This window comes from Pygocentrus nattereri, chromosome 11 (genome assembly GCF_015220715.1).
Source record: "Pygocentrus nattereri isolate fPygNat1 chromosome 11, fPygNat1.pri, whole genome shotgun sequence".
NCBI classification, from domain to species: domain Eukaryota; kingdom Metazoa; phylum Chordata; class Actinopteri; order Characiformes; family Serrasalmidae; genus Pygocentrus; species Pygocentrus nattereri.
Genome location: NC_051221.1, coordinates 30,608,779 through 30,636,496, shown reverse-complemented (window position 1 = coordinate 30,636,496; position 27,718 = coordinate 30,608,779). Strand labels below are relative to the sequence as shown.

The following is a 27,718-nucleotide window of genomic DNA, read 5'->3' as shown; positions in this document are numbered from 1 at the left end:
GAGTAGCCTATTGGTTCTTTCAAGAAATGATGATTTGAAAACAGTTATACAGTAGCGAGAAGATATTTGGCCTTGTAGCAGTAATGTTAGCTATCTGACTAAACCAATTCAAAACAACCCACAAATCCACCCCAAAGCAGTTGTTTTTCCAGATGTTCCTTCTTACTACTGTAGGATGTGAGAGTAAGCATGATTACAGCAGATGCAGTGATGCTTACATTTTTCATTTTGGCCTGAGTATTCCTTTAAGGCAGTTAGTAAAGCACTAACAAAAACTTTGTTTTTACCATAAAACATATATCAAGTGAAATCATTCATTAATGAAATTCTTAGCTTCTTAGAAATGGTTTCCGTATTAGTTACAAAATGTCCATATCTGTTCGGCCCTCTGTTAAATCCATGTGCTTTAGTAGCCTGGCAGAACTGGAGTGCAGAGGACATACAGGTTTTAAAGAAAGGTATTAAGGATCTAAGCAGCCCTTTTCCCTCTGTGACAGTGGTTGATTTTAATCCAGGGCAAGGGAGACAGATAGTTACTTCAGTTCCAGGTTTGCGCTATCAGGAGTACAGCCTTTTCAAGCATTTGCATTTCAGTGTTTTCTTCTGTAGAAATGAGGGTCCAGACCAAAGACAGCAAGTCTATGAAAGCTGCAGCCCTGCTGAGTTTTTCATCCTGTTTCATGCTGATAGGTAACTGGAAGAGAACCTCCGCTAGCTGTTCTTGCGTCACATGCATGCTCAAACATGATTCCACTGCAGGGGTGGTAATTTGTTTCAACTCTGTGAGAGGCTGAGATGGGCACCAACCGTAATGAAAGCATAAACAAGATTGTTTACAGTTGGGCCTCCAGCGTAGTGTTTTGGAAAGTCACAAATGAGATCTGCTAAGAACAGCCCAGAACAATTTCCGATGAAGGTTACATCTAGTTGTCGTACAGCAATCAGTTTCACGGTTGTTTGTAATGGTTAAGATTAGGAAAGAGCACAGGAAGCCTGTTTTAGCTTTGAGAGCCAAAGACCAATTACCAACTGTAGCTACAGTCATCCACTTGGTCTTTGTTTTGCAAGTGAAAAGCTTTGTATATGTGTAATGTAAGTAAACAGTGTTGCTGTTGAGGTGCTTATCATTTTAAATTCTCCCTCAAATCCTCATTCAGAACTCAGCTAATGACCGCTCGTATGGCTGTGCAGCTTAAAATTGCTGCAATTTTGAACATTAGGCAGCCTTCATACTCACAAGCTCCCACGCATCCCATTAACTGCAGTGCACTACATTTCAACCCCTCTAGGCTAACCTGAGAATGGCACGGGGAGGATGTATGACTAGCTTCGTCCCCCCATCCCCCCATCTACCCATTCCTTCCCCTCCTCCAGTGCCTCTGCTTTGCAGCCCCTTGGTGATTCAGTGCCTCGTTTCTGGCACTTCAGTACCTCTCATGCAGTGTTAGTAGTGCCTGAGCCCCAGAGGTCTCATCATGGCGCAGCAGCCTCCGCTTGACAAATGCAGAAAATAAGCCAGAGAAAACTCTAAAGCAGCCTCCAGAGAGCATGGAGGAGATGAGCAATAGCCAGAGAGTGTGCTGGCGCTGTCAGAGCTGCCTCGCTGCTGGAAGCACAGAGCTGTAGAGCTGTTGCAGACAAGTCTGTCGGGGCTGCTGAGATTTCTCTGGCTTTGGCTCCTCATTGAGGATTGTATAATGGACGGTTTTAGGCAGTTATTCAATCTCAGCTATCAAGTCATAAATATAACGAATGGCCTATTTTACACAATAGCTAATTGGTGTTTGCATGCTATAAACAGACTAATGAAATTGTCAGTTAGAATGGTGCAGTCACTTCAACAGCCATCAGCTTGTTTTGTTTGTAAGTTAGACTGGCTATGTGTGTGAATGTTTTTGAATCTCTGTTTTATTTCTTGTTATACATATGAAAAAACACATAAATAGATAATGATCAATGTACTGCAGACAATAAAGGAAATAATTGATTTTTGCTATTACTGGCTGGAATTCAGGGGCATTAATGCACAATTGGGGGTACTTGGCAAAATATTCAAAATCTTTTTCAAAGGTTTTTCATGTGTTGCAGATTACTATCTAATATTAGTTGTGTTATTAATGCAATATTGCCATTTGTTTGCATTATTAATACATATCGCATTATTACATCAATTTATTCGCATTGATTTAGTATCACTTATTTAAAAAACATTGAAGATTTTCTGCCCTTGCAGATTTACATAAAGCTACATTTTAACAAAATTGTATTTGTGATTATTCAGAATGTTTTTTTTTTTTTTTTTTATAAATGAGGTATAACAATGTTTACTGAAGTACATATTCACAAGCACATTTCCACAGAAACACAGTACTTAGCCATTTTTAGGCAGCCAAGGAATTTTTAAACTACAAATCAGTATTGGCAGTAAGTATTTTTACTATTCAAACACTATACAATATTAGAATATATTAGTGCTATCAAAGTTACATGCTAATGATGACTTAATGTGATGAATCATTTACACCACAGTTTTTTCTAACTAGCAGTTCCCCTCGTAACAAGACTCAACATAGTGCTATTAGAGTGAGAGGTCTACAACTGCTGGGACGTTGTAGAAGAAACATGGAACCACTCTCACATTGGACTTTGGTGATGAAAGCTGGAAACTGGATTCATCCAACACAGCCCTATGTAAAAAAAAAAAAAACATGATTTTTCAAATCACAATGTATTTTTTATTAATTTGCATTTATGATGCATCAAATTTCAATCTCAAGATTTAGTTAGATCAGTACTTACTGTTCACACAAGTGGCTTAAGATATAATTTTCTCAGAAAACTACTGTAGTTTGGAACACGAGATCATCCACTTTAATGAGTTTGCTAAGTGTGTTGATTTGTTATGGGACTAATTTAAGTACAGCTGTTTGGTACTAGTAACTGGAGCTTGATTGTGATGCCATAGGTATTTTACTAAATAAAATTCATTAGTTGTAACTTTTTACAGAAATTATGGTCTTGTTTATATACGATTAACAGTTGATAGATGTTAGGGTTGTACTGACATTAAGTCTGCTTTATTGACTCTAGGACTTTCTCAGAGATTGTGCCCAAAATGTTTTTCTCCTTAATTGAAGTCATGTTCATTTGCACCCAGAGGCAGAGCAACCTTTTATGGTTGAATTTGACTTCCAAATGCTGACCTTTCACAATGCAGAGTTTAGAGAGAGTTGTGTGGATCAATGAGCGCCCTCCTGCTGGGCAGTCAGAGTGAAGTGTGGCAGTGAAGGTGGGGGCAGGGTTGGGGAAGTTCTAGAAGGCACCCCTGACCCGCCATCCATGACCTCCTTCAATCAGTAGCCCAGGAAGCCTGACAGCTCGCCATACTCACACGGAGCCACAATGACAACGAGGCGCAGCAAGAGGATTTGTTGAAAGGAGCGAGACTGAGGTAAAGGATGACAAGAAGAGAAGTGGTTGAGTGAAGAGAGCAGGATAAAGAGAGCGAGATACACTCGCAGAGAAAATGACTGACATTTTGAAGGTGGCGCAGGGGCACAAATCCCTCCTTGGTGATAGTGCAGTGACCCTGGGGTCGAGAGAGCTGAGCTGCAGTCTCTCGCGGCTCTCCAGCATGCTGACAGTTGGAAATGTCAGCTCCAAATCCTCTAAAAGTTTATTGCTCCTGAAGTGTCTCCCCAGAAAATTCTCCCCCATAGCAGGCTGACGCACCGCTCTCTTGGTGAGACGACAGAGGCTCTGCCAGAGCTGAACTGTTGATGGCCCACTGTTTTGAGTCATGATGGCAAGCACAGACTAACCTCTGCAGCTGCCTTTTGTTTTTAGGCAAATCCAAGGCTCATTGATCTCCTACTGGTGTCCCTTTTGTTTTTGTTGTTGTCAGTCATGTAAATTTGTGATGTAACCATTAGGTCTGTAGTAGACTGATTTTGAGATCAGTCAATGCGCCTGCTGTTTTTCTGGTTTCAGAAGTATGAAAGTCTTCTCTCTCAACTGTAAAATTATACCTTTTCTCTGTTTCAGTTAGTGGTTCCACCCGCCCAGGGTTACAATGAATGGATTGTCTGAAACTGTGACAGTCCTAAATTATATTTAAGTAGGGTTTGGTAAGAGTAATGGTAATCATTTTTGAAAATGAAAACTGTTTTGCAGCTTTTTTCCCAGTGGTTTCATTCAGTCTACATAATCACCAGTACTAGAAATTTAACAATGGCTGTGTTTTCTGGGTCATGAAGACCCAACCCACTATGAAGACCATGCTTGTGTTGATGCTGTTTATGCTTTGCGTCATCGTGGCATACGTTTTTGGTGATTGGACCAAAAACGCATCAGATCACTCAAACCACATTTGGAGATGGTAAGAGACTGATTTTGACCACATTCAAAACCAGTGTAAATGGAATGTATTTTCTCCATCTGCATACAGTTAGACACAGTAAATGGAGTTGGGTCTGCCAGGCGCTGACCAGCAGGTGAGAAGATAAACAAGGAGACGTAAGATGGAGGATATGCAAGGCTGGAATTATTCCCAAACATAGATGCTTCTTGCAGTCTGGGCTGATGAAAGCATTCAAGCAAAGCTTCCAATCCGTATCACAGTGCAAGGGGAAAGTAAAAGACAGCAGAACACAAACGATATTGCCCAGTATTCAACAACTCTCCTGCTGGAGATCTGTATTGCTGTAGAGTTTAGTTCCAACTTGCATCCAACATGCTGCCTCACTCCTAAACAGTGGTCCAGCCAGTCAGCTATTTCTAAAAAATAAGTTAATTAGCTGGAGCGGGTGTGGCAGGTTGTATATGTATATATACAACATATATCCAGATTTGTTAATGCAGCGTATAAACAAGCTTGATGAGCGTCCAAAATTCCCAAGAAACTGTTTATAGAAATAGTGCCCCACCATTATTCATCTAGTTAGTAGATACAAAAAGCCATGGCGAGGTTGTCAGTGCATCCTGAAGTGCACCCAATTTAGCAAAGGACACACCCATGTGTTTGTGGCACTCTAATAATGTCAGTTATCATGCATTGCTAAACAGCAGCTGCTTTTGCCCGGTGCCAGTATTTTACTATAGTAACGAACAGTAATAACATTACTTTGGATATAACAATTAATTGACTACCACCTGTTCATCTTTTTCTGTTCCCAAATAGTACACTGGCATCCTGTCCCTCCTGTAGATCAGAACCACTGAATCAAAGCTGGGATCAAATTTCCAAAGATTCTGACCTCTAGAGGAGTCCCTCTTTTGTGTTATTAATACATGCAAATTAATGTAAACTTTCCTTTGAAATGATTCTTTGTAAATTTGGATTGCTTCCCATTTCCATAAATGTTATCCTGGCCAGGTATTATTGATAGAATATTAAAGTTCCTACTGTCCTTTTTCCTTCAGTATTGAAGGTATGGAAGTGTTGAATCCACACAATCTGAGTTGATGGATCTTTTTATTTTGTATCTGAAAAGATTACAGACTAGGCACCAGCATTAAATTCCCCTTTATTCTCCATCAGTGAATGACGGGGCTTTCACTCAGCTTTTCACATCACTTCTTAGCCTTCCTTCTTGCTTTGCTCTGAAGTTTATAAGCATCACCTGGCTGCCATACTGCTTCCTCTGGGAGACCAGGGAAAGCGAGCCGGGGGGAGGGGTCCATTGTAACCCCTCTATTGAGCACAAGTCACTCAGCTGTGCTAAATCACTAGTGTGGTTATTACAAAAGAATGGCCTTCAGCCTCGCCTCCGTCTCTTTCCCGCCCCTCTCGTTCCCCAGGGACATGCTCACCTTGACCCGTATAATCAGTAGAGGTGGTCACCAGAGTGAACACGTTGGAAGATCAAAACCTCAAAAATTCACGCCTCTAACAGCCAGTTTTCTTCTTGCTGCATTAATAGGTGTCATGGCAGGTCTGCTCTCCTTTCCTATGGTTGCAACACTGTCAAGTAATCTACACTCCATTATGGGTAAAGTCAAGCTTCTTGTCAAATATTGCACAGCAAAGGTTAGATCATAATTAAATGGGTTTGCTATTATTTTTTTCCTGAAAAATAATTTCTTCCAGAAGATGTGCATATTGGTTCAAATGGAGCTAATCCCAATTATATTCTAATTGATGTTTGTTTTCCCTAAGGGTCATGGTATACTTGGTTTTGACACTTGTTCATATACTTGTCTGAATATTGTTTGCCTATCTGTGGGATTGAAAGCTATATACAATAGGAGGCAAGTCGGGGTAAAACAAGCACAGGAATACTATGCTTGATTACTCACCTCTGCCTTATGTGCTGTAGACTGGGGTTCAGTCCCCTCCCTGGCAAGAACCCTGCATTATACCAGGAAGAGTCCTTGGGCAAGACTCCTAACAGTACCTACTCTTACCTGTGTAAAATGATCAAATTGTAAGTCGGTCTGGATAAGAAAGTCTGCCAAATGGCATAAATGTAAAATGTAAACAACAACAAGGTCAATGAGCATTACAGCTGAGGAGACGATGTATCATTGTTTATGCTGAGAAAAGGGCAGAAACAGACTGCAGAAGTGGCTTTTGTCATGGATTGTTCAGTCTGCTCCAGACATCATGTCACACTGTGGTATACTGGCATCACTGTTTTTATGTTGGCACTGCGTTCATTTCTGTGCAACCAATGCTCTGAATGAGCACAAGCTAAAACTACATATATGCACAGTTAAAACATGTACACTGTAGCCCTTATGCTGTTTAAAATGCCAATTTGTCTTCAAAATACCAATTTTCCCCATGCCTACTTGCACTCAGAGTCGACTAAGTGGTATTTACAAGTGGAGAAACTCAATAGAAAGTGGAGAAATAATGCACCTTTTTCACAAGTAAAAACCCTGGTAGTAAGCTTGGCAGTATAAATGAAAAAAATATGCTGAATATTTTTCTAGCAATCTCTGTGCCTTTTAATACATCAAAGACAAAGAAGGAAATGTGCTCTGGGGATCTTTTATGCTTTCTTTTTCTTTTCTTTTTTTTGTATTGTAGGGGTCTGTCAATAATCACCCAGTAAGCTTTCTGATGAGGACCCGATTGCAGCATTAGAGTGGCTTCAGCATTTATTGCTGGTTTTAAAGGACCACTCAAGTACTTTCAATGTAATATCTATATGCCACTTATGCAGCATGTATAATCAATTATCATGGGCAATAGTTTTGCTGCATTTATATGTACTGACTAAAAGAACAGAAAAACTATTTAAAGCACATTTATAATAGAACACTTTGATTATAAGTGTATTTCGAGTTGTTTTTCTCTTCTTCTCGAAGTACAAACACACTGATTTTTTTTGAGAATCGACTTTGCTGCTTGTGCAGCATATAGAAATTGGGTTAAAAATGCTGGAGTATGTTTGATTTCTGAAACCTGTCACTATAATCCTCCTTTTTTTCCTCACCATTGTTCAAACATGATTGAACTGCGTAACTCAGATGACACAGTAACTTGTTTAAAAAAAATAAAGAGACTGCCAGAAATCTTGCATGGTGGCAGGCTTTTGTCTCACCCATTGCATAGAGGTGGCTTTTTCCTTGTTGCATCGGCCTGTTTGACCTTCGGCTGGTGAAAGGGAGAACTGGACCAAAAGACAAGTTAAATGAGAATGGGTGAGAGGCACAAGGTCAGTGCCTGGGGCCCCCCAGCCCTGCAGACTTCGCCCCCAGGGGGGAGATTACTGAAGCCATGCTTGCCCATTAATGCAACTCTTCAGTGGGAAAATTAAACTGGTGACCCAGGCAAGGAGGGAGGTACTTGCCCCCCAGCCCAAAGCCCACCCCCCTTTCCTCTGCTTGTCAGGTCTTTGTTGCCATTAGGGTATTCTTTGATGGGGTTTAGAGGGAAGATGAACTAAAGGCCCCATGGCGATGGAGGTGGCCCCTTTGTTGCTTAGTGGTAGAAGGGGCAGTGGGTGTAAAAGGAATATGAGATGACAAGTCTAATACACTGGGGAAGGAAAGAGGCTGAGAATGCCCGCCCCCGACCCCCACTACCAGGATGACTTAAATTCACATAAGCGACAAGCAGGACTAGGACTGAGTTCAGTCATATAGGAAAACAGTTGTCTAATGTGTCTAGTAACCCATCCAGTTTTATTAACCAATTTGATGACTTGACCCTCATTTATTTTAAATGCTGTACTAAAATAGCTTTGTTTTACATGAGTATGGTTTTATTTACTCTTAATTTAAATGTATTTATTTATTTATTTTTATTGATTGCTAAGGATGTGAAACCATTTTATGGTCTTATTTACACTGTGATTTAAATTGGGATCGAATCAGGATGTCCCTAGGAAATACTATAAGTGGTAAACAAAGGCCTTAAAGAAAAGCTATGTAACATTTAAGTGTATTTCTTAACTGTGAAGTGAAGTTACGATGAAGCATTTATAAATGCCATTCTTAGCTTATGTAAATTTACCCCTCCCCCCAAAAATAAATGAGAGAAATGATTATCATATGATAAATATTTAGTGTTTTACCGTAGATGTTTGTAAAGTCAGTTTGAGTAAGGCTGGATTAAATATACTCTTTTCTTCTCTCCTTCTTGAATAAGGCATTTATAGCACCTCTTGAGCAGGGACTGGTTTGTTAATGAGAATACATGAAGCACTTGTACTTGTGTAAACTATTAAAAGAATGCTACATGCCCTTTGGAAGGAAAGGGGAGAGCTTCAGCCTTCAATCATCTTCTTTTGTGTCTGCTGCCAAATGCTGCGTGCTAGTTAGTTCTTCCCTGAGCTCTGTGTCTCAGCCTTCTGTCTAAGTTTGGGCTTGTCTGCTGCACCAATTTGCTGCTCTTGGCAGCCAGGCTGCACAGAGGTATGCAAAACAGCCGTGGAGAGTCCCACACCGCAAGCATGAAAAACAGCCAAGACTAGCACAATGAGCCACCCTCCACAGTGGGATTTACAAAGCAAGTGTGTTAGCCCATCTCGTTTTAGATTGTTTGCTTTAAAGGGTCTGTGATCCGTGCAATTGCTGGACTCAGTAGAGTGCTGAGAAATATTTCAGCTCAAAGAGGCTGAAGTTGTTCTGTTGTGATCATTTGTTTTAAGAACATTGATTACCAGCATTGATTTGATTTTGCACATAGTTCAGTGACAGTATGTAGTGATTTTAATGATGGTAGAGTGGAAAATTGCCACGTTAAATTAGCTTTCAGTGTTTAATGCGAACCAGAAGATTTTGATAACCCAGCATAACAGAATTAAGAATTTTTAGCTCATGTTTTAAGGGATAGTTCTGACGATTTTTCAAAGTTTATGCATGATTCAGTGGTTAGGATGTGAACAATGTCATTTAGAGTGGTTTGATTGGAAAGCATTTAATCGTTTGTTGCAGAGAAACTCAAAGATGCTTCAGATCGAGATTTTCAGTGATGGAGATGGGATCCAGGTGTCACAATGTCTACAACACACAGCCATTTTATTTACTATCTCAAATGACCAGGGAACCTACACATCCTCTGGGTTGTTTTATATGTAGTGTTGATAGTTGTAAAGTAGTCGTAAAATAAACAAAAAAAAAGTGTACTATTTTGCCTTACAATGCCTTGCACGCACCTCTCAACCATGAATGAGTTTAAGAGGCACAACATTATCTCTAAAATACCATAATACAGTGTCTCGGGCATCAAGCACATTCATAATAATCATTTCATACAATTGCTTTCTGTGTTGGACACTTCAGACTGGTTCCTATCACCACCACTGTGGAAAAGTCTAGTTTCTCTGGAATGACACATTTCCAATCACTCTGAAGGACTTCTTAATGATTTTAATTATTCAGAAATTTCAAAAAAAAAAAAAGGTGGCATTCCCCTCTGTGAGCAGTGGTCGTAGTAAAGAGTTCATATGTTTTTTATGGCCAAACTGTAGATAACCATTAGCAAAGTTGCAAACTGTGTAGGTTTTAACAACCTGCATTTGTCAAACAGCTAAGAAATATGTAACATCTAAAGAATGTCTTCGGATAAGTGGAACCAACTGCCTCAGGCTTTACTCCCTGGAGAGAGAAAAGGAAAGAGTGCAAGCTTCGTTAATGATTGGAATTTTTTTTTTTTTTTGAGGAGAGTAACGACCGCTTCATGAGCAGATGGAAACAGGGTTTGGTTTTATCTCATTGTATGCAAGCTGCCAGCAGAACGCCACCCCTTGCCCCCTACCTCGCCGCCTCGGCCACATCAGTGAGGAACGTGTGCCTAATATGGCTTACTCTGAACCTGCGAGGACGCTTGGGCCACTGACTGATTCATGTTTGCTGTGACTAATTGTATCTAAATGAATACATGTGTTTCATGTACAGAGCACAGACTGTTGGAAAGGCGTTTTGTTTAGAACCTGGAGGAAGACTGTGGGGTTGTGGTAGGACTTTTGTTAAGCACTGTACTAAAAATATAGGTAATGTTTGTATTGTTTATTAAATTGGAGATGTTTTCGGTGTGATACGAACCGAGATCTATGACTCCGCTTGTGTGGGTGGGGAGGTGGTTTGGTAAACATACGGCGTCAGAACGCAGCTGGTTTGAGCATGTTGAGATTTTGAGTTGTCCTCAGTGCTATTTGCTGTGTAAATTAGAGCCAGAGGGGAAGCGATAGAGCAGCACTCCAGTTCAATAGCAAAGCTCCCACTCTCCTCAGCAAGGATAGCTGAGAGAGAGTATGTGTGGGTAAGTGGGAGATAGGGTGGCGCTTTTTTGCCATGAAAGCCGAGAAGGCTGCCGCGCTCCCTCTTGGCCTGTGAAAAGTGAATTAGTCTGCTGTAGACTGTCTTGTGCTGTGCCTCAAAGCCGATGTCTCGGACTCCGGTTACCCCTGAGGGCTTGGCTGACACGTAGAGGTCATGGTCAGGAAAGGCTATTTAGGGGACACGTATGCTCTCACAGTTGATGTTTCAGCTGAAAGGCATCTCAAAACGAGCTGGTTCATGCCCCAGTGTTTTCTTCCCGACTCTGTACCCACCTGTAGAAGTCCATGTTATTTCTTGAAGGGCACATACAGTACTGGTTTGCAGAGGACTGTTTGAGTAGTTTTAATGGGCTCTGAAAGAGACTAAAACTAAAATACCTTGGGTCAGACTCCAGCTTCCTTTATGAGGCATGAGGTTTCAGCTCATGAGTTGTGCCACTGGAAATACTATTGAGCATTAAGGACTAACATGCTCAGTTTTTCTTTCACCTTGCCCGGTTGGTGGTCCTGGGTCTAATTTCAGCACTAACAATTACCGTTCCAACAACATCTGATGTCATGCTAATTGTTTGCAGATGTAATGGCTTCTCTCTGTATGTGTCTACCGCATAGCAGGCAAATTAACAGTGTCGTCCATTCGGGTATGTGATTCAAGCGATCTGTTAAATTTCCCCCCGCTTGTGTCACTGAAACGGAATGAGGCTTATCACGGCTGCTCTCAGACATTTCTGGTTGTCAAGGAAACGTAGTGTGAAAGACGGAGCTGAACACTGAGCGGGTTGCTCGGTTGCTTGTAAGAGCAGAGGGATTCTGTTGCCTGGCACTTTCTGATAAGCTGTTCAAATGCTGCTTTTGAGTAGCACCTGGCTGCATCAAATCATTTGTCTCTGACTTCCTTTGCCAGTGACAAACTAGAATGGAATGTCAAAGCAGCGTGGAGGAATTGCAGTGAGACTGTAGGGAGGTCGGGTGCATGGTGGTCGAGTGTGAAGCGGAGTCCCCCTGTTGGGATTGGAACATTGCAGCATACAATATGATGGATAGGAGCACCAGAAGTTAGTCTCTAAAAGTGATGGCTGCTGCCACCTTGTGTTGGCTATGCTCAGTTAAATACAAATTTTCCCTCCACCTCTCTTTCTGCCCTGGTGTTCACTTTCTCGTTCACACATTCCTCTTCATTGCCCTTCTCGATCTTAGTCTTGCGGTTTCAGTCACTTGCCACTACTTTGTGCAGCAGTGTGGGCCACGTGATGCCTGAATCACTGGAGAGACAAATTGTAGTCAACAGACTGGAGCACTCAGGAGTGAAGGAACTCTTCTACATGCCTCAGCTGTTTCTTGCCTGAGTCAAAAATACAGGCTTTTTCACAGCTGTAGCAATGTCAGGTGGAGGACATATGCCTCGCTCTCATATATATGCATACATACATACATGCATACACACACACACACACACACACACAAAAGGTTGGTTGATTTCTCTACTGCTGTGTACACTGAGAAAGGAGCCTTAGCACATCATGTTTCTTAGACGTAGACTTCACATGTCCACATCTCCCAAAAAAAAAGGCTTTAGTGAGTTCACCTATGTAAGAATTAATCAAATTAGAATCACGCTTGTACAAGTTGATATTGGTTCTTACAAACTGATGATTTATTGTAGGGGTGGGCAATGTGGCAAAAATATTATATCATGATACTTTCCAAACAGCACTGCACAAAATCCTATTAAGCAGGCCTTATTAATCTCACTTTGCAGTGAAATATGTAGTGAGTCAGTGTTCTTTAAGTACCAACATTGTCCATGGTGTACTCAGAAAACCATGTTGTGACAATTTATCAGAATAACAATTTAAAAATTGTCATATTGCTGACCTCTCCTGTGTTGGGTTATAAACTGCTAGTTAGAGCATAAACCAGAAAGTAAAAAATATAAAACATAAAGTGTCTTTAAAGGTCTCAGCTGATCTGTTGATTATATATATATTTTTGTGCAGCATCTATTAAACGTATTTAATTCTTTGTGTTTTGTAGGTATGCTGGTAGTGAATGTCACTTGGAGGAATAAAACTTATGTGGGCACTCTGCTAGACTGCACTCGGCATGACTGGGCTCCTCCACGGTAAGGAACAAGCACTTAAATATTGTAGCAAGGAGAGATATATGCTTATAATAGAAAATGGTAATTAATACAAGTTACAATTAATGTCTGCTGTCGTAAATGCAGGTATTGTATAACTGATCATATCTGCATGTCGCCAATTACTCTATGGACATTTGTTCATTTGTGCTTTGTAAGCTGTGGATGCGATTTTTGCTGCATCAATCAAATTCAAACAAAATAATGTCACACATTTGTGTATCTACTGATAAGGGCATACTAAAGAGTAAATAAGTAAAAGCAGCCGTGTTCTTTCTCCTTTCTGCCTGTGTAGGGCCAGTCATTATGAATGATGTAGCTGAGGGTAATGTCTCAGAGCCCTTCCCATGCTGACATTGTGCTTTTGAAATGCAACATCAGGGTGGAATTGATTTTTCTTTTCTTCCTCCTCTTCATCGATCCAAGGCATCAAAAGCTGAAGCTTTCAGCATATGTTAGAGAGCAGCTGCTCAATCCTGCATCTGTTAGGTCCTAGTGCCTTGCACTTTTAAGTTTGACCCACATTTCAGGTTGTTATGGATTGAGGCTATGACAGTTTATTAAAGTTTCGATAAAGCTTGTTGTAATAATTTATTCTTCTTAACACTCAATTACTGTACAAATTTTGTTTGACTTGGCACTTCACTGGTCCTGTACAAGGTCACACACAACAAGCAATCTGTTGTGCATAATGTTCCATACTTTCAAGGCGCATTGCCACAAGGGTAGCCTGTATTTTTTAATCAGACAGTTTTGGGAAAATACTGCATTGCTGTGAAAGTTATCTGAGGCCTACAGAAGGCTGGAGGCAAACATTACAAACGCAACAGCAGTCTTTAGAGACATCTATGGGATCACATGTGAGTGTCCAGTGTAGAGTTGTGCTTTACTGACCAGCTTTCTTGTTCATTCAGAATTCAGATTCCTGATTCTTGGTGTTAGACAAAGCAAATTGTGTTAGCTGCTCATGCAGTGCTTCCACTGCATGGAAGAGGTGATGACAAAAAGCATTTCATGTTCATATTATATCCAGCTCTCTGATTAAACTAACATGTTAGCAGTGTGGCTGGAAAGACCGTGCATATGATATGCATATTTTTCCATGCAGTATTGGGCACACATTCAAAGGCTGGGTGTTTCTTTGGAGCTTAGGTTTTTTTTTTTCTTCATCCCTTGTCTTGAATGCCCTCAACCTCAGTATAGCAGTGTGTTCCAGGAGTTCTGATTCAGTAACATGACACCGCTTTACAGATACTACATTGTTTTATTCCTTAGCCACTGACAGAGGTGAGACCTGTTCTTTGATTGAGCTCTCTGGCTTCTCTTACCCCCCTGAGCTCATGCCCTGTCTGTTAGAGGATGTTATCACCACATATCTAATCAGCAGCCAGGTCACCCTGGCCTAATCCTGCAGGACTGTTCTGCTGTGCTCCATCCGTCAGAACAAGCGCTGCTGTCGAGATCAGGGATAACAAGAGGATAAAAACCCACAGCACGTCTCTCTCGGGGCCTCTGGCGAGGCACTTATGGAATCAGAATGGAGGGGCATGATTCAGAGGAGAGGCCATCACTCATCTGAGTGTCTTTCTGGCACTGTTAGTGTCCTGTGAGGGGTGTAGATAAGTGTGCGAGGGTTCAGGCAGAGAATTCAATGTACCCTGAAGGGCTTGCACTCTAAAAGATCTGCTTTTTTTTTTACAAATTTGTATATAGTCAGTGTGATGAATAACTGAGAATTTCACCTGGCTTTGTTGGCTCAGGTCTTGAAGTGACTTCTGCAACAAGCTTATTGTTTATGTTCTGTTCTTTCCTGTTCTAACAGGTTTTGTGAGTCACCTACAAGTGATTTGGAGATGAGGAATGGACGAGGTAGGGGAAAAAGAATGAGACCCAACAGCAACACTCCAGTAAATGAGAACAGCAACTCCTCTGATAACAAGGGAAGCAACAGCAGCAAGACCCGAGCCGCATCCAACAGCAAGGGCCGAAGGGGCAGTCAGAATTCTTCTGAAGGCCGAACGCCGCCCAACAGCAACGCTGAAGATGTCAAGGCCAGCCCCTCATCCGTAAACAAACGCAAGAGCAAACCTGCCTCAGATATGGAGCCTAATTCCAGCTCAGAGGACACTAAAGGTAGCAAACGCATGCGTACAAATTCAAACAGCGGAATGCCACATGCTGTCCTTCCCATCCCCACAATCAAAGCAGAGGCAGTGCCCCCATCCCTGGACCGCAGTTGTCCATCTCCAGTGCTCATTGACTGTCCCCATCCAAATTGCAACAAAAAATATAAACACATCAATGGCCTGAAGTACCACCAGGCTCGTGCCCACAATGATGATGATATCAAATTAGACATGGATGGGGACAGTGAATATGGGGAGGATTCTACTTTACATCCAGAACCAGGCAGTTGCAATGGTGCCTCCATCTCCCAGAAGGGCTCTGTCTCTCCAGCCCGATCTGTTACCCCAAAAGGCAGGGGGTTTGATGCCCAGAGCCCCTCACCTTCATCAGGCAAATATGCTTCCAAGCAGTCCAAAAAGAAACAAGAGGCTGACCATGATTCTGGAGTGCACTTAGATGGCTGTGAAGATGGCCCATGTCTTACTGACGAGGCTAGCAATGATGGCATTGATGACAAGAAAAGTCTGGACAAGGCTAAGAAGTCTGGCACTGGTTCCAAAGCAGAGAGGCTTTCTCAGAAAGGTGTGAAATCTGCAAGATCTATTGTACCCTCCATACCACCACAACAGCTCTATAGCTTGCAAGCTTCAAGTTTCCCTGCACCTAATTCAAGCTCCTCTATGGGTGTGAGCACAGTCGTACAGTCTATTCCCAAAAGCCCCCAGCTGAAAGCCATCCAGCCTAAGCCTGTAGTAATAGGTGACCCTTCCATGAACCCAGCCTTAAGTGGTTCCAAAGACAAGAAGAAAAAAGACAAGAAAAAGAAGGAGAGTGGAAAAGAGGTTGACAGCCCTAAGGCCCCTGGGAAGGGAGGGAAGTCAGAGGAAGGAAAAAGTCCTTACTCTGAATCCTCAGACCCAGGGAGCAAAAATGATGGCCTGCTTAATGGCTCAACAGACCCCCACCAGAGTCGCTTGGCTAGTATCAAGGCTGAAGCTGACAAAATCTACAGTTTCACTGATAATGCTCCCAGTCCCTCCATTGGTGTAGCTAGTCGAATAGACAGTGGAGGTATGGCTCAACCCCTCACCCCACTCCATGTAGTAACCCAAAATGGGGCAGATAATTCTTCAGTGAAAACCAACAGTCCTGCTTACTCTGACATTTCAGATGCAGGTGAAGATGGGGAAGGCAAAGTGGAAGGCATGAAGGTCAAGTCTGAGGATCAGTCTGCCAGGGAAGGGGCCAAGAAGGCCTTATTTCCAACTCAGCCTCCAAGCAAAGAATCTCCCTACTATCCTAACTATGAGACATACTACTCACCCAACTACGCCAACCCAAACCCTAGCCCAGGAGTCTCCAGTACAGGTGTAACTTTGCAAGATGGCACTGTGAAGGTAAAGAAAGAAGAAGAGCAGGAAGTAGGAGATGAAAAGGGTAAATCGGAACAGTCTGAAGATCGCAAGTCAGAGATTAGCACTTCTAGTCAACAACAGCAGCAGCAGCAGCAGCAGCCATCAGTCATCCAGCAACGCTCTAACATGTATATGCAGCCACTCTACTACAATCAGTATGCCTATGTGCCCCCTTATGGTTATTCACCAGACCAGGCTTATCATAATCATTTGATGAATACAAACCCAGCGTACAGGCAACAGTGTGAGGAGCGGCAGCGGCAAGCTGCTGAACAGCACAGAGCGGCAGAGAAGAAATCTGAGGCTGTTCAGAAGGACAGGGAAGCCTCCATGAAGTCAGAGGAGTGGAAGCAAAAAGCATCAGTTCCCCCAACCCTTTCCAAAGCTCCAAGTCTCTCTGACCTTGGTAAGCCTCCGCCTCAAACCAAGCCCAAAGAGCCAGCCTCAGAGCCTGCCAAATCCGTTATCATCCCAAAGGGAGAAGATGGAAAGCCACTAGGCCAGCAAGCAGAAGGGCTAAAGATGAAGCTGAGTGAAAGTGGGCACCATGGCAAAGAGGAGCAGAAGCCCAGTATAGAGCCTGGAAGGCCATCGACCATGGAGCAGGCAATGTACATGTACAGACAGGTTAGGAAACCCTAAAATTCTAGTTCCTTTAAATGTGCAAGTAATTTCTGAATAATTAAACTTGTGCTGTCATTTCATTTTAGACAGTGGTTAACTGTTGATGCTGAAATGGTGTGGTGGGATTGTTTCTTTCATTTCCTCTGAATTCTTAAGTTCATTCTTCTCTTCCAGGAACCTGATTCTCGACTATGGCCCTATGTTTACCCCAGCAAGTATCCTGAAGCCCAAAAACAGCTAGATGAGGAGAGGTGGAAGGACGAGCGAGAGCGGGATCGTGAAAGAGAGCGGGATCGAGACAGGGACAGAGATAGAGATCGAGAGAGGGACCGAGATAGGAAAGGCAAAGAGGAAAGAACTCGTCCCAAAGAAGCTCCTCCTAAGGAAGAAAGCAAAGAGGGCCCTGAGCCACGGACCTCAGCAGCCTCTGAGGAGCACAGGGGGATCAGTAAAGACCCCAGAGCCCATATACAGTTCTCTTCAGCTCTGCCTCAGCACCAGTCTTACATGCCCTACATGCATGGATACCCATATGGCCAGGGTTATGACCCCAGTCACCCAGGATACAGGGGAATGCCCTCAGTCATGATGCAGAACTACCCAGGTAAGACTGAGAGCACTTAAAACTTAAATACACATGTGTAACCCATAAACACCTAATTAAATTGGTGATTATAGATCCTTTTTTACTTTGGAGTCATATAACTTGAGATATAACCATGTTAGCTGCATGTTACCCCTTACAGTTTTGTCTAGTTGTCATTAAATGTTCAGTAAAGAGGACCGAACGGTGTTAATTTTGAATGTATTCTCCAGGGTCCTACCTATCAGCAGGATACTCTTTTTCACCATACGGCAGTAAGATGCCCCCAGGAGAGGAAGGTGAGAAGGCCCGCTCCAGTCCCACAGTGAGTGGCAAGTCAGCTTCTGAGTCCAAAGCCCTGGACATTCTGCATCAGCACGCCAGCCAGTACAAGAGCAAATCACCCACAGTAGGCGAGAAAGCACCACATGAGAGAGAACGGAGTGGAAATGAGAGGGACCGAGAAGGTGACCGACCACGATCCTCACCCTCTCAGCGAATCATGCCTTCCCATCACCACCTGGGCTACCCTCTTCTCTCTGGACAGTATGATTTGTCTTATGCCACAGGTTAGAGAATTAAACCATCTGTCTGTGGATAGGAATGCTGTTGTATACTCATCATTTATTGTGTTCTCCATCAAACCACTGTCATAATTAATCAGTTGACCAGTTGTAATGAGTCTTTGGTTTTTAAACACTTAGAAACAATTAACATTTACTGACAGTTTTTAAGTAATTTGTTGGTCAGTTGATTTCTGACAGTTCATCTCTCCCTGAATAGGTCTCTCCTCATCAGCCATTGTTGCCAGTCAACAAGCCTCTGCACCTTCACTGTACCCCCCAGCACGGAGGTGAGAATGGTAAGATATTCTCTTTTATCAGGCCATAAACATTGTCATTTGTCTGTTACCTGAGGCTATAGATTCTGAATAGGTCTGTGAGAACCCTTCAAAGAGTCTCCTCAGTAGACTGCTATGCAGTCTTTGTTGCCCTCTAGTGGAAAAAGATCTTTGGGCTTTTTATGACCTATATTTTAGGTACAAGACTGAGAACAGTGTAAAATCCTGATGTTTTCCCGCGATGGTGTCTCCTCCCACTTATATCAGTCTCTTTCTTGTTTATCTTGTAGGCAGAGGTGACGTCAAGACTATTCCTTTCTTTTCTCCACCAGGGAAAAGGTGACTTGTGGATCTCAAGCTTGCCTGCAGCCATGTGATTAGATCACATGTGGTAAAGTGTGTGCAGTTTATGACATCAGTTCAATGGTGTTCCTGAATTTTTGGTTGTTCTTCCCGGATATCCCGGTGTCTCTGCCCCACCACTTTCCCATCACTGGAGATGGATGTTGGGTGCCGATCCTTGCCAGGACCCCTACAGCCCCACCCCCATCCCCCCACCCCCCACCTCGCCGGAAGCGCTCAGACACCCCTCCCCAGTGCCGCAGGCTACATACTCGTGAGAGAGGAGACATGGTGTGTCTACAGAGACTGCACATGGCATGCTAGCTCTTAGAAAACCTTGATTTAAAGATAATGGAGGACTGAGAATATGAACAGTATGAAAATGTCGTCACTACATTGCTTTGTTTACCAGACTGCGCCTTGGTGAAAAGGGTAAACAGTTACTTCACAGAACTGTTCCTCAAGTGCTGTGAGGATTACACGCATTGGTGGATATTTTACTGTTTTTTCTTTTTTTTTTTCTCTCTCTCTTTTCTTTTCTTTTATAGATTCTTCTTAAAGGGTTAAGAGATGCAACAGTCTCAACAATCTTCTTTCTCCTTGTCCAGAACACACATCCACACACACACATGTGCTCTGGACTCTATGCAAGCTGATGATGCCACTTCTCTCACTCAGTTCAGATTCAGGGGAGTAACTAGAGTTCCTGTTACGATTTCAGTTGTGAAGATTTTACATCCACTTACTTGAGTTCACAGTTTTGTTAAAGGCACTCAAAACTCACTTCCCACAATCAGCCTAGATCATTCACTGTTGGTAGGTTGTTTTTTTCCTGTTTCTTTGAAAGAGACAAGGACACCTGTCTCCCAGTGCTTTTCCATCAACTGCTTGTTACACTGGCTCATGTATACAAGTAGCAGCAAAGGGTAAAGTGTTCTTCTGAGAGGTTACACTTTTCTCCAGCATCATTGATGCAACTGCTCCATATTTAACATCATAGTTTGGATCTTCAGTGGGACTACTGATGTCAGGCTGCTTCGGAAGGGCGCTCCAACATGCTGCAATGGACTCGTAAGGAAGGAGTGTGTGTTTACTGCTTGTACGCTGGACTGGAGTAGTGCCTTGTTTTGTGGCAATGCTACCAACACCACTCAGCAGCCATGCTGGTAAGAAGGCTAGTGTACTCTTGTAGGAGTTTCCCTCAAGCCCAGCTTCTGCAACTGAGACAGGTGTCGTCTGTTTGAGAGGTGTTTGTGTGTGTATGTGCGGCATGGGGTTGACCAGATATTCTGAACCAAGATGGCCTGGTCACGAACTGTAACGCACGCCCATGCTTTTGTTCAACATGCTGCTGCTTGAGAGTCTCATGCCAAACTGCATGGACCAGAAAGCCCTGGGGCAAGTGCATATATGAAGGCACAAAGAGGAAGGGACATTTCACTGAGCATCTGCGGCTAAATGCGCTCCGCCAGCCCCTTCTTAGGCCCAAGAGAGGTCCATCACACAAGCTCCTTAGTTGGATCCCAGTCCGAATACATTGATGTGTAGAGTTACTGTATACCTGACAGTGGAGTACCTGTGCTGTTTGGTGTTCACTATTGGAGCTCCTTTTTCCGGATGTCCTCCCAGCTCCCTATCCCTTCCACTCTGTCATGTGTATCTGCATGGTGTACTATAGCACTAGAAAAAAAAACGTTAACACAGAGAGTAAGGCAAGCTGTGCACGTTTGCCTCACTTCCTCTTGCTGCCCTTCTCTCTCCCACATGCACTCACTATGTGGTTTCTGTATATATTGTACAGAGGAATTATTTTAAAAAGGTTGTTGGATGCTATTGGAATTTCCTACTTTTTTTTTCTTTTTTTTGTCTGTTAGCCTTTTTTTCTACTATTGTTGATATAATATGAATATGTAGCTGGTGTAACGGCTTTATAATTGAAGTGTTGTGATTTTTTTTTTTTTTTTTTTTTTTTTTCGCTCCTTGTCTTTTTCTCCTGCTCCATTTCTCTCTTTACTTGGGTGTCTTTTCCTCCCAAACCTTCAACCAAGCATGTCACATTTTGGTTTTAATTTGGCTCTTTGGATCTCATTTGCTAAAATAATATATGAATGCATAACATAATTGGTTATGTTAAGTGACTTGTGTTTTTTTTTGTTTTTTTTTTTTGGTTCCAAATCTGCACTAGCATAAGACATTAAACCCAGGCCATAGTTTCTCTAATAGAATAACAGGGATTACAGGCATGGGTTCAAGCAGTGCTCTCGGCTACTGCTTCCCTGAAATCACACTAGTTTGTTTCACTCATCCTGTTCATTGCCAGGTAGTTAATCCAATTCTCCATAGTTCTTTACTGCTACCTGCATCCCTCAGGTGCACATCATGACAAAGTCACAGCTTGCATTTTTTTTAATATGTATACAGACAAAAGGTCATATACTGTTATCACAGACAAACAACTTTAACATGGCATGTACTGTCATACCATTGACATTTGTTCAGTTAAATAGTCTACCGTTTTATTTTAGTCCCATCTTAAACACTAACAAACATGCAGTTTTAGCTGTGGTGCTTTATATTCCCTTTTTTAAGTGAATTTCTTTTAAAAACTTACTGTATCTTAATCGAACAGGTAAGCCACCCACATAGAGAATTTAAATGTTCTGTTGGACCTGGTGGGGAGATTTTAACACTTTCATCCCACATACTCTGTGGCTCAGGGTAAAAGTGTTCCTTTTAAGCTGGTGTAGGACCACTTTCCCAAACCCTGATCCTAACCTTAACCATTCAAGGAGAAACCAGCAAACTGGACTTAGATCAGCGTAAAAGGGGGACTTGTACGAACACCCTTAGGTATAATGCGGGGAGGGATTTTACATAAATGGTAGTAATCTCACTTAACTGTTTTATCTTTGAACGTAACCAGTAAAGTTGTGCTGTCTGGTGACATGGTTCATAATATTGAGGAAAAAGCGCTTTTTTTTTTCTTTTTTTTTTCAGCATTCTGAGTGTTTATCAAGTCAGTCAGTTTTTGTTTTGAAACATCAGACATTAATGTTTGTCTCAAAAGGTGCTACTATGGCTGGTCCCGTGCAGTCCTTGAAGGGAGGACGTAATGTGCTTTTCCTCCCAGGTTCTACCAGGATCTATTTGGGCCCCCTTGTTCTCATGCAGAGTGTGTTTGTCCCGATTCTCTCAGTCTGAGAGCTGTGGCTCACTATCATTGGTACTTGAAAGACAGATGTTTACAGCTTTTGTTTATTTCTATGTTTGGATGCATTTCTCTTGTAAACTTTGCTCTATCTCTTTCCCCCTGTCTCCGAGCTCTGTATCGTTCTTCCCCCGCCTCTATCCCTCACTCTCTTCCTGGGGTTGTCGTATGTAAAGTGTACATTGCCACATTTCTTTTTTTTTATACAATATTGTAACTTGCCTTTGTACATTTAGGCAGAAAATAAATCTTTTTATGAGACAATCACTCCAGTAGCCTTATCCATGTTTCCTTTTTAGATCAATGATAATGCAGTTTTGAGAATGCATTTTAGTTATGTTCAGATTTGACAGTTAAGTTTTTGTTTTTTTTGTTTGTTTTGATGTGATAAATATATAAGAAAACAAGTTGTTTTAACCAAGTAAAAGACTCACTAATACAAAAATACTAGCAATTCCATTCAGAGTTATAGTCTAACAATGTAAATCATTTCATGATACATGATTATAGGTCATGTAATTTGATGTGAAGATATAAAGAGGAACAGTGAATTGCATTTTGCTGAATCAAAATGACAGGATGTCTATCAAGAGCAGCCCATCTTAAAAATAAGATGAATAGTCTACAGAAGCTTATTAAGAAAAGATAACCAGACAGATCCTCTTATAGAAGCCCAAAATGAAAAGATCACCAGAAGGATCTATCTATAAGAGCCAATAAAGAAAACATAACCAGAAGGGATACGTCAATCAGATCTGCTCAAAAAAAGATGTCCAGTGGGGAAACTCCAGGTCAAACTTTACAACATGCACTATATTGCTAAAAGTATTCGCTCCTCTGGCTTCACACGCATATGAACTTAAGTGACATCCCATTCTTAATCCACAGGGTTTAATATGATGTTGGCCCACCCTTTGCAGCTATAATAGCTTCAATTCTTTTGGGAAGGCTTTCCACAAGGGTTAGGAGTGTGTTTATGGGGAATTTTTGACCATTCTTTCAGAAGCGCATTTCTGAGGTCAGACACTCATGTTGGACGAGAAGGCCTGGCTCGCAGTCTCCACTGTAATTCATCACAAAGGTGTTCTATCGGGTTGAGGTCAGGACTCTGTGCAGGCCAGTCAAGTTCTTCCACACCAAACTCGCTCATCCATGTCTTTATGGACCTTGCTTTGTGCACTGGTGCACAGTCATGTTGGAACAGGAAGGGGCCATCCCCAAACTGTTCCCACAAAGTTGGGAGCAGGAAATTGTCCAAAATCTCTTGGTGCTGAAACATTGAAACACTGAAACATTCCTTTCACTGTAACTAAGGGGCCGAGCCCAACTCCTGAAAAACCACCCCACACCATAATCCCCCCTCCACCAAACTTTACACTTGGCACAATGCAGTCATACAAGTACCATTCTCCTGGCAACTGCCAAACCCAGACTTGTCCATCGGATTGTCAGACCGAGAAGCATGATTCATCACTCCAGAGAACAGGTCTCCACTGGATGGTTTTATACACCTGTGGCTGGAAGTGATTGGAACACCTAAATTCAATGATTTGGATGGGTGAATGAATACTTTTGGAGATACAGTGTATCTTGAGTGACTTGCGACTTCAGACAAATTTGCTGAAATGTGTTTTCTGAAGCTGCCAGACAGCTGACTACCAGGATTTCCAAATTCATCATATGTTAAAATGACATTTTATTCCATGTAAACTTTTTTTTTTCCTGCTGCACCAATCACTAAATGTTAACACAATATAAAGGTTGTCTGGTGTGAAAGAGAAAAAAATTAAGACGAGAAGCTTTCTTTTGACAGCAGCATTATGTATTATAAATATTTAGATAAACTTTCCAGCTAAGTTGGTGGTGGAATGAGGAAGTCCAGGAGAGTATTCAAAAGAAGAAGGCAGCTAAGAAAAAGTGGGATAACCAGAGAGATGAAGGAAGTAGGCAGGAGTACTGTGAGGCTAGTCGCATAGCGAAAAGAATGGTGGCAAAGGCTCAGGCCTATGATGAGCTGTATGAGAGGCTGGACAGTAAAGAAGGATAAAGGACTTGTATCATTTGGCTAAACAGAGAGATAGAGCTGGAAAGGATGTACAGCAGGTTAGGCTGATAAAGGATAGAGAGGGAAATGTACAAGTGAGTGAACAGAGAGTGTTGAGTAGATGGAAGGAGTACTTTGAAGAACTAATGAATGAGGACAACAGGGGGAGAGATAGTGGATCAGGAAGTGCAGAGAATTAGTAAATTGGAAGTGAGGGCAGCTTTAAAAAGGATGAAGAATGGAAAGGCAGTTGGTCCAGATGACATACCTGTGGAGGTATGGAGATGTTTAGGAGAGAAGGCAGTGGACTTTTTAACCAGGTTGTTTAACAAAATCCTGGAGAGTGAGAGGATGCCTGATGAGTGGAGAAGCAGTGTACTGGTCCCCATTTTTAAGAACAAGGGTGATGTGCAGAGCTGGCAGGCAGGAGGCTCCATGGACCATGATGTTTGCAGATGACATTGTAATCTGTAGTGAGAGTAGAGGGCAGGTGGAAGAGAATCTGGAGAGGTGGAGGTTTGCACTGGAGAGGAGAGGAATGAAGGTCAGTAGAGACAAGACGGAATACATGTGTGTGAATGAGAGGGAGGCAGGTGGAAAGGTGAAGATGCAAGGAGTAGAGGTCGTAAAGGTGGATGACTTCAAATATCCTGGGTCAACCATCCAGAGCAATGGACAGTGTAGAAAAGAGGTGAAGAAGAGGGTGCAGGCAGGATGGAGTGGATGGAGACGGGTGTCAGGGCTGATGTGTTACAGAAGGATAGCAGCAAGAGTGAAAGGGAAGGTTTTCAAGACAGTAGTGCGTCCTGCTATGATGTATGGTTTGGAGACTGTGGCTCTGTCTAAAAGACAGGAGGCTGAGCTGGAGGTGGCGGAGATGAAGATGCTGAGATTTTCGTTGGGAGCGACAAGGATGGACAAGATTAGAAATGAGCAGATCAGAGGGACAGTGAAGGTGGAGCAGTTTGGAGATAAAGGCAGAGAGGCCAGGTTGAGATGGTTTGGACATGTGTTGAGGAGGAATAGTGGATATATTGGTCAAAGAATGTTGGTGATGGAGCTGCCGGGTAGAAGGAGAAGAGGTAGGCCTCAGAGAAGGTTTATGGATGTAGTGAAGGTGGACATGGAGATGGTTGGTGTAAAAGTAGAGGAGGCAGTAGATAGGGCAAGATGGAGGCAAATGATCCGCTGTGGCGACCCCTAAAGGGAGCAGCCGAAAGAAGATCAACTTTCCAGCTGCTCCTTTTTCTTCTCCACAGGAATCTTGAGAGGTTTAGGCATCATTACTGGTTAACTCATGATAATTCTTTCTTTTCATTGATCATAAGCTCTCCTATTTATCAGACTTACTGAGGTTGCTCTTTTGAGCCGTGTATGATTCTGCATCACACCTAAGCTCCATTGGGAAAATTCTGTGAAAACAACCTAAGCTCTTTTCCTGAAGACGTTGCTTCTCCAACTCTAATCTCTCAAAGCTCAATTATCTTGCCTACATTTCTTCAACATGTCACGTTGCCTTAATCTTGCACACCCTGTTACCACCCACAAAGCTGGCAAGGTACTAGATATTATCTTCACAAGGAATTTCATCTCAAGTAATCTTACAGTGATCTGTCTCCAAGCATTGTGTTTTTCCACCTCCTCATATACAGTCCCACCAATCCCACTTAGCTACCAGTGAGCAGCCTTTAAAGAAACTTCCTCCATTCATTCTTCCTCCTTGCTATAACCTCCTAACTGCCCTGTAAAACTACTAGTTCCACTTGTTCAACATCTTTTGTCTCTGAATCAGCTTGAACATCATCTATTGGGCTGTCATCTTCAGTAATGTGCCTTTTAATGCGAATTATCTTCCCGCTCATGCTTAGTATCACCCCTCAGTTGACTGACTGTACACCTAAATAAGATGTGTTGGCACTCAGACAACTTTCACCAAAATGTTCACAACTACAGGAAACTTCACCTTCGTATTGTTAACAGGCATATTGTCATCCTCATTAGTGTCAATACAGTATGTTTACAAGGTCATGAGTGTGTTGCAGAGTTAGAATTCAGGAACAATGGTTATGTTTGCTGAGCATAAGCAATCATTTTCAGTCCACAATCTTGCAGGTTACAGGTTTTTTAACATGAGTGCAAGAGAAAATGAACTTAGAGATGCCTTCAAATCCAAATTCTGTCCCTTGACAAGAATCAAATCATGAAATCAGTGAAAATGTTTATGCTACACCAGGGGTTCCCAACCCTGGGCCTGATCTGCTGCCCTGGAGAGTTCAGTTCTAATATTCAGAGGCTCCTGACAGCCTTCAGTAACTGGATCAGGGGAGGTAACTTCAGTAACTGGATCAGCCAGGACCAAGCACTCCTGTGCTACAATAGCTTAGTTTAATGCTTTAAATCTAGTAATCTTTCTTTAAACTGATGTTCCAGCTGTCGTGCATACAGTTGGTGTGAAACATGGTTTTCATTAGAATGGATTTATTCATTTTGATTTATTCAGGTTCCACTGCTGCTTCCAGATGAGTGTGTTGTGTCAAATGACTCATTCATTCTGTTAAAGTTCTTGGTGTGCTTCCTTGAAACTAAGAAACTGGTGGGCGGTTCTGTTCAGTAATCTCAAGCAATTTATTAACAGCTCACTTCAGTGGTTTGTCTGAGAATTGAAGGAACTATAAGGCAAATGGGCGACACGGTGGCGCAGTGGGTAGCACCTGGGTTCGTAGTGAGGAGGGCCTGGGTTCGATTCCCCTGCCGGGTGACCGGGGTCCTCTCTGTGTGGAGTCTGAATGTTCTCCCCGTGTCTGCGTGGGTTTCCTCTGGGTTCTCCGGTTTCCTCCCATAGTCCAAAGGTGTGAGTGTGTGAGTGACTGTGTCTGTCTGCCCTGTGATGGACTGGCGACCTGCCCGATGACTGCTGCGATAGGCTCCAGCACCCTTCTGTGACCCTGATGGAGGCTTATGGAAATGGATGGATGGATATAAGCCAAATGCATAACATAATCTATACATTACATGAAAACATTCCCAAAAACGCCCTTAATGGCTGCATCTTCTTTGTGAGTGAATTAGCTTTCTCTGTTTTTGTCAGCAGTATGTCAACATTTTAACATTTTAACTACCTAGAACTAATGACTTATTTTCTTCTTATTCTGACACAGTATCTCGAAATGATATACTATGTCGAAATGGCGTATGTCCTATAAATGTTTGACTTAGTATTTCAAAATAATTACTTACAGTGGGTTGCAAAAGTATTCATACCCCTTGAACTTTTCCATATTTTGTCACATTACAACCACAAACATAAATATATTTCACTGGAATTTAATGTGAAAGACCAACACAAAGTGGTATACAATTGTGAAGTGGAAAGAAAATTATACATGAATCAAAACATTTTTTACAAATAAAAAACTAATAAGTGCGACGTGCAAAAGTATTCAGCCCCCCTGAGTCAATACTTTGTGGAGCCACCTTTTGCTGCAATTACAGCTGCAAGTCTTTTAGGGTATGTCTCCACCAGCTTTGCACATCTAGTGACTGAAATTCTTGCCCATTCCTCCTTGCAAAACAGCTCAAGCTCAGTCAGATTGGATGGAGAGCGTTTGTGAACAGCAGTTTTGAGATCTTGCCACAAATTCTCAATTGGGTTTAGGTCTGG

The 27,718-nt window shown here is 42.3% G+C and overlaps 1 protein-coding gene across 1 annotated transcript in view; it reads left to right on the top strand.

Annotated features, from left to right (window-relative positions):
• Window positions 1-19,018, top strand: part of znf609a (zinc finger protein 609a) — a 108,365-nt gene extending 89,347 nt beyond the window's left edge. The window contains exons 4-9 of the mRNA XM_017725267.2: window positions 12,768-12,855; window positions 14,696-17,042; window positions 17,214-17,643; window positions 17,856-18,191; window positions 18,406-18,484; window positions 18,754-19,018. Coding sequence (XP_017580756.1) covers window positions 12,768-12,855; window positions 14,696-17,042; window positions 17,214-17,643; window positions 17,856-18,191; window positions 18,406-18,479 — 3,275 coding nt within the window. The 3' untranslated portion in view covers window positions 18,480-18,484; window positions 18,754-19,018. The remainder of the gene's footprint in view (window positions 1-12,767; window positions 12,856-14,695; window positions 17,043-17,213; window positions 17,644-17,855; window positions 18,192-18,405; window positions 18,485-18,753) is intronic.
• Window positions 19,019-27,718: the final 8,700 nt, after the last annotated feature.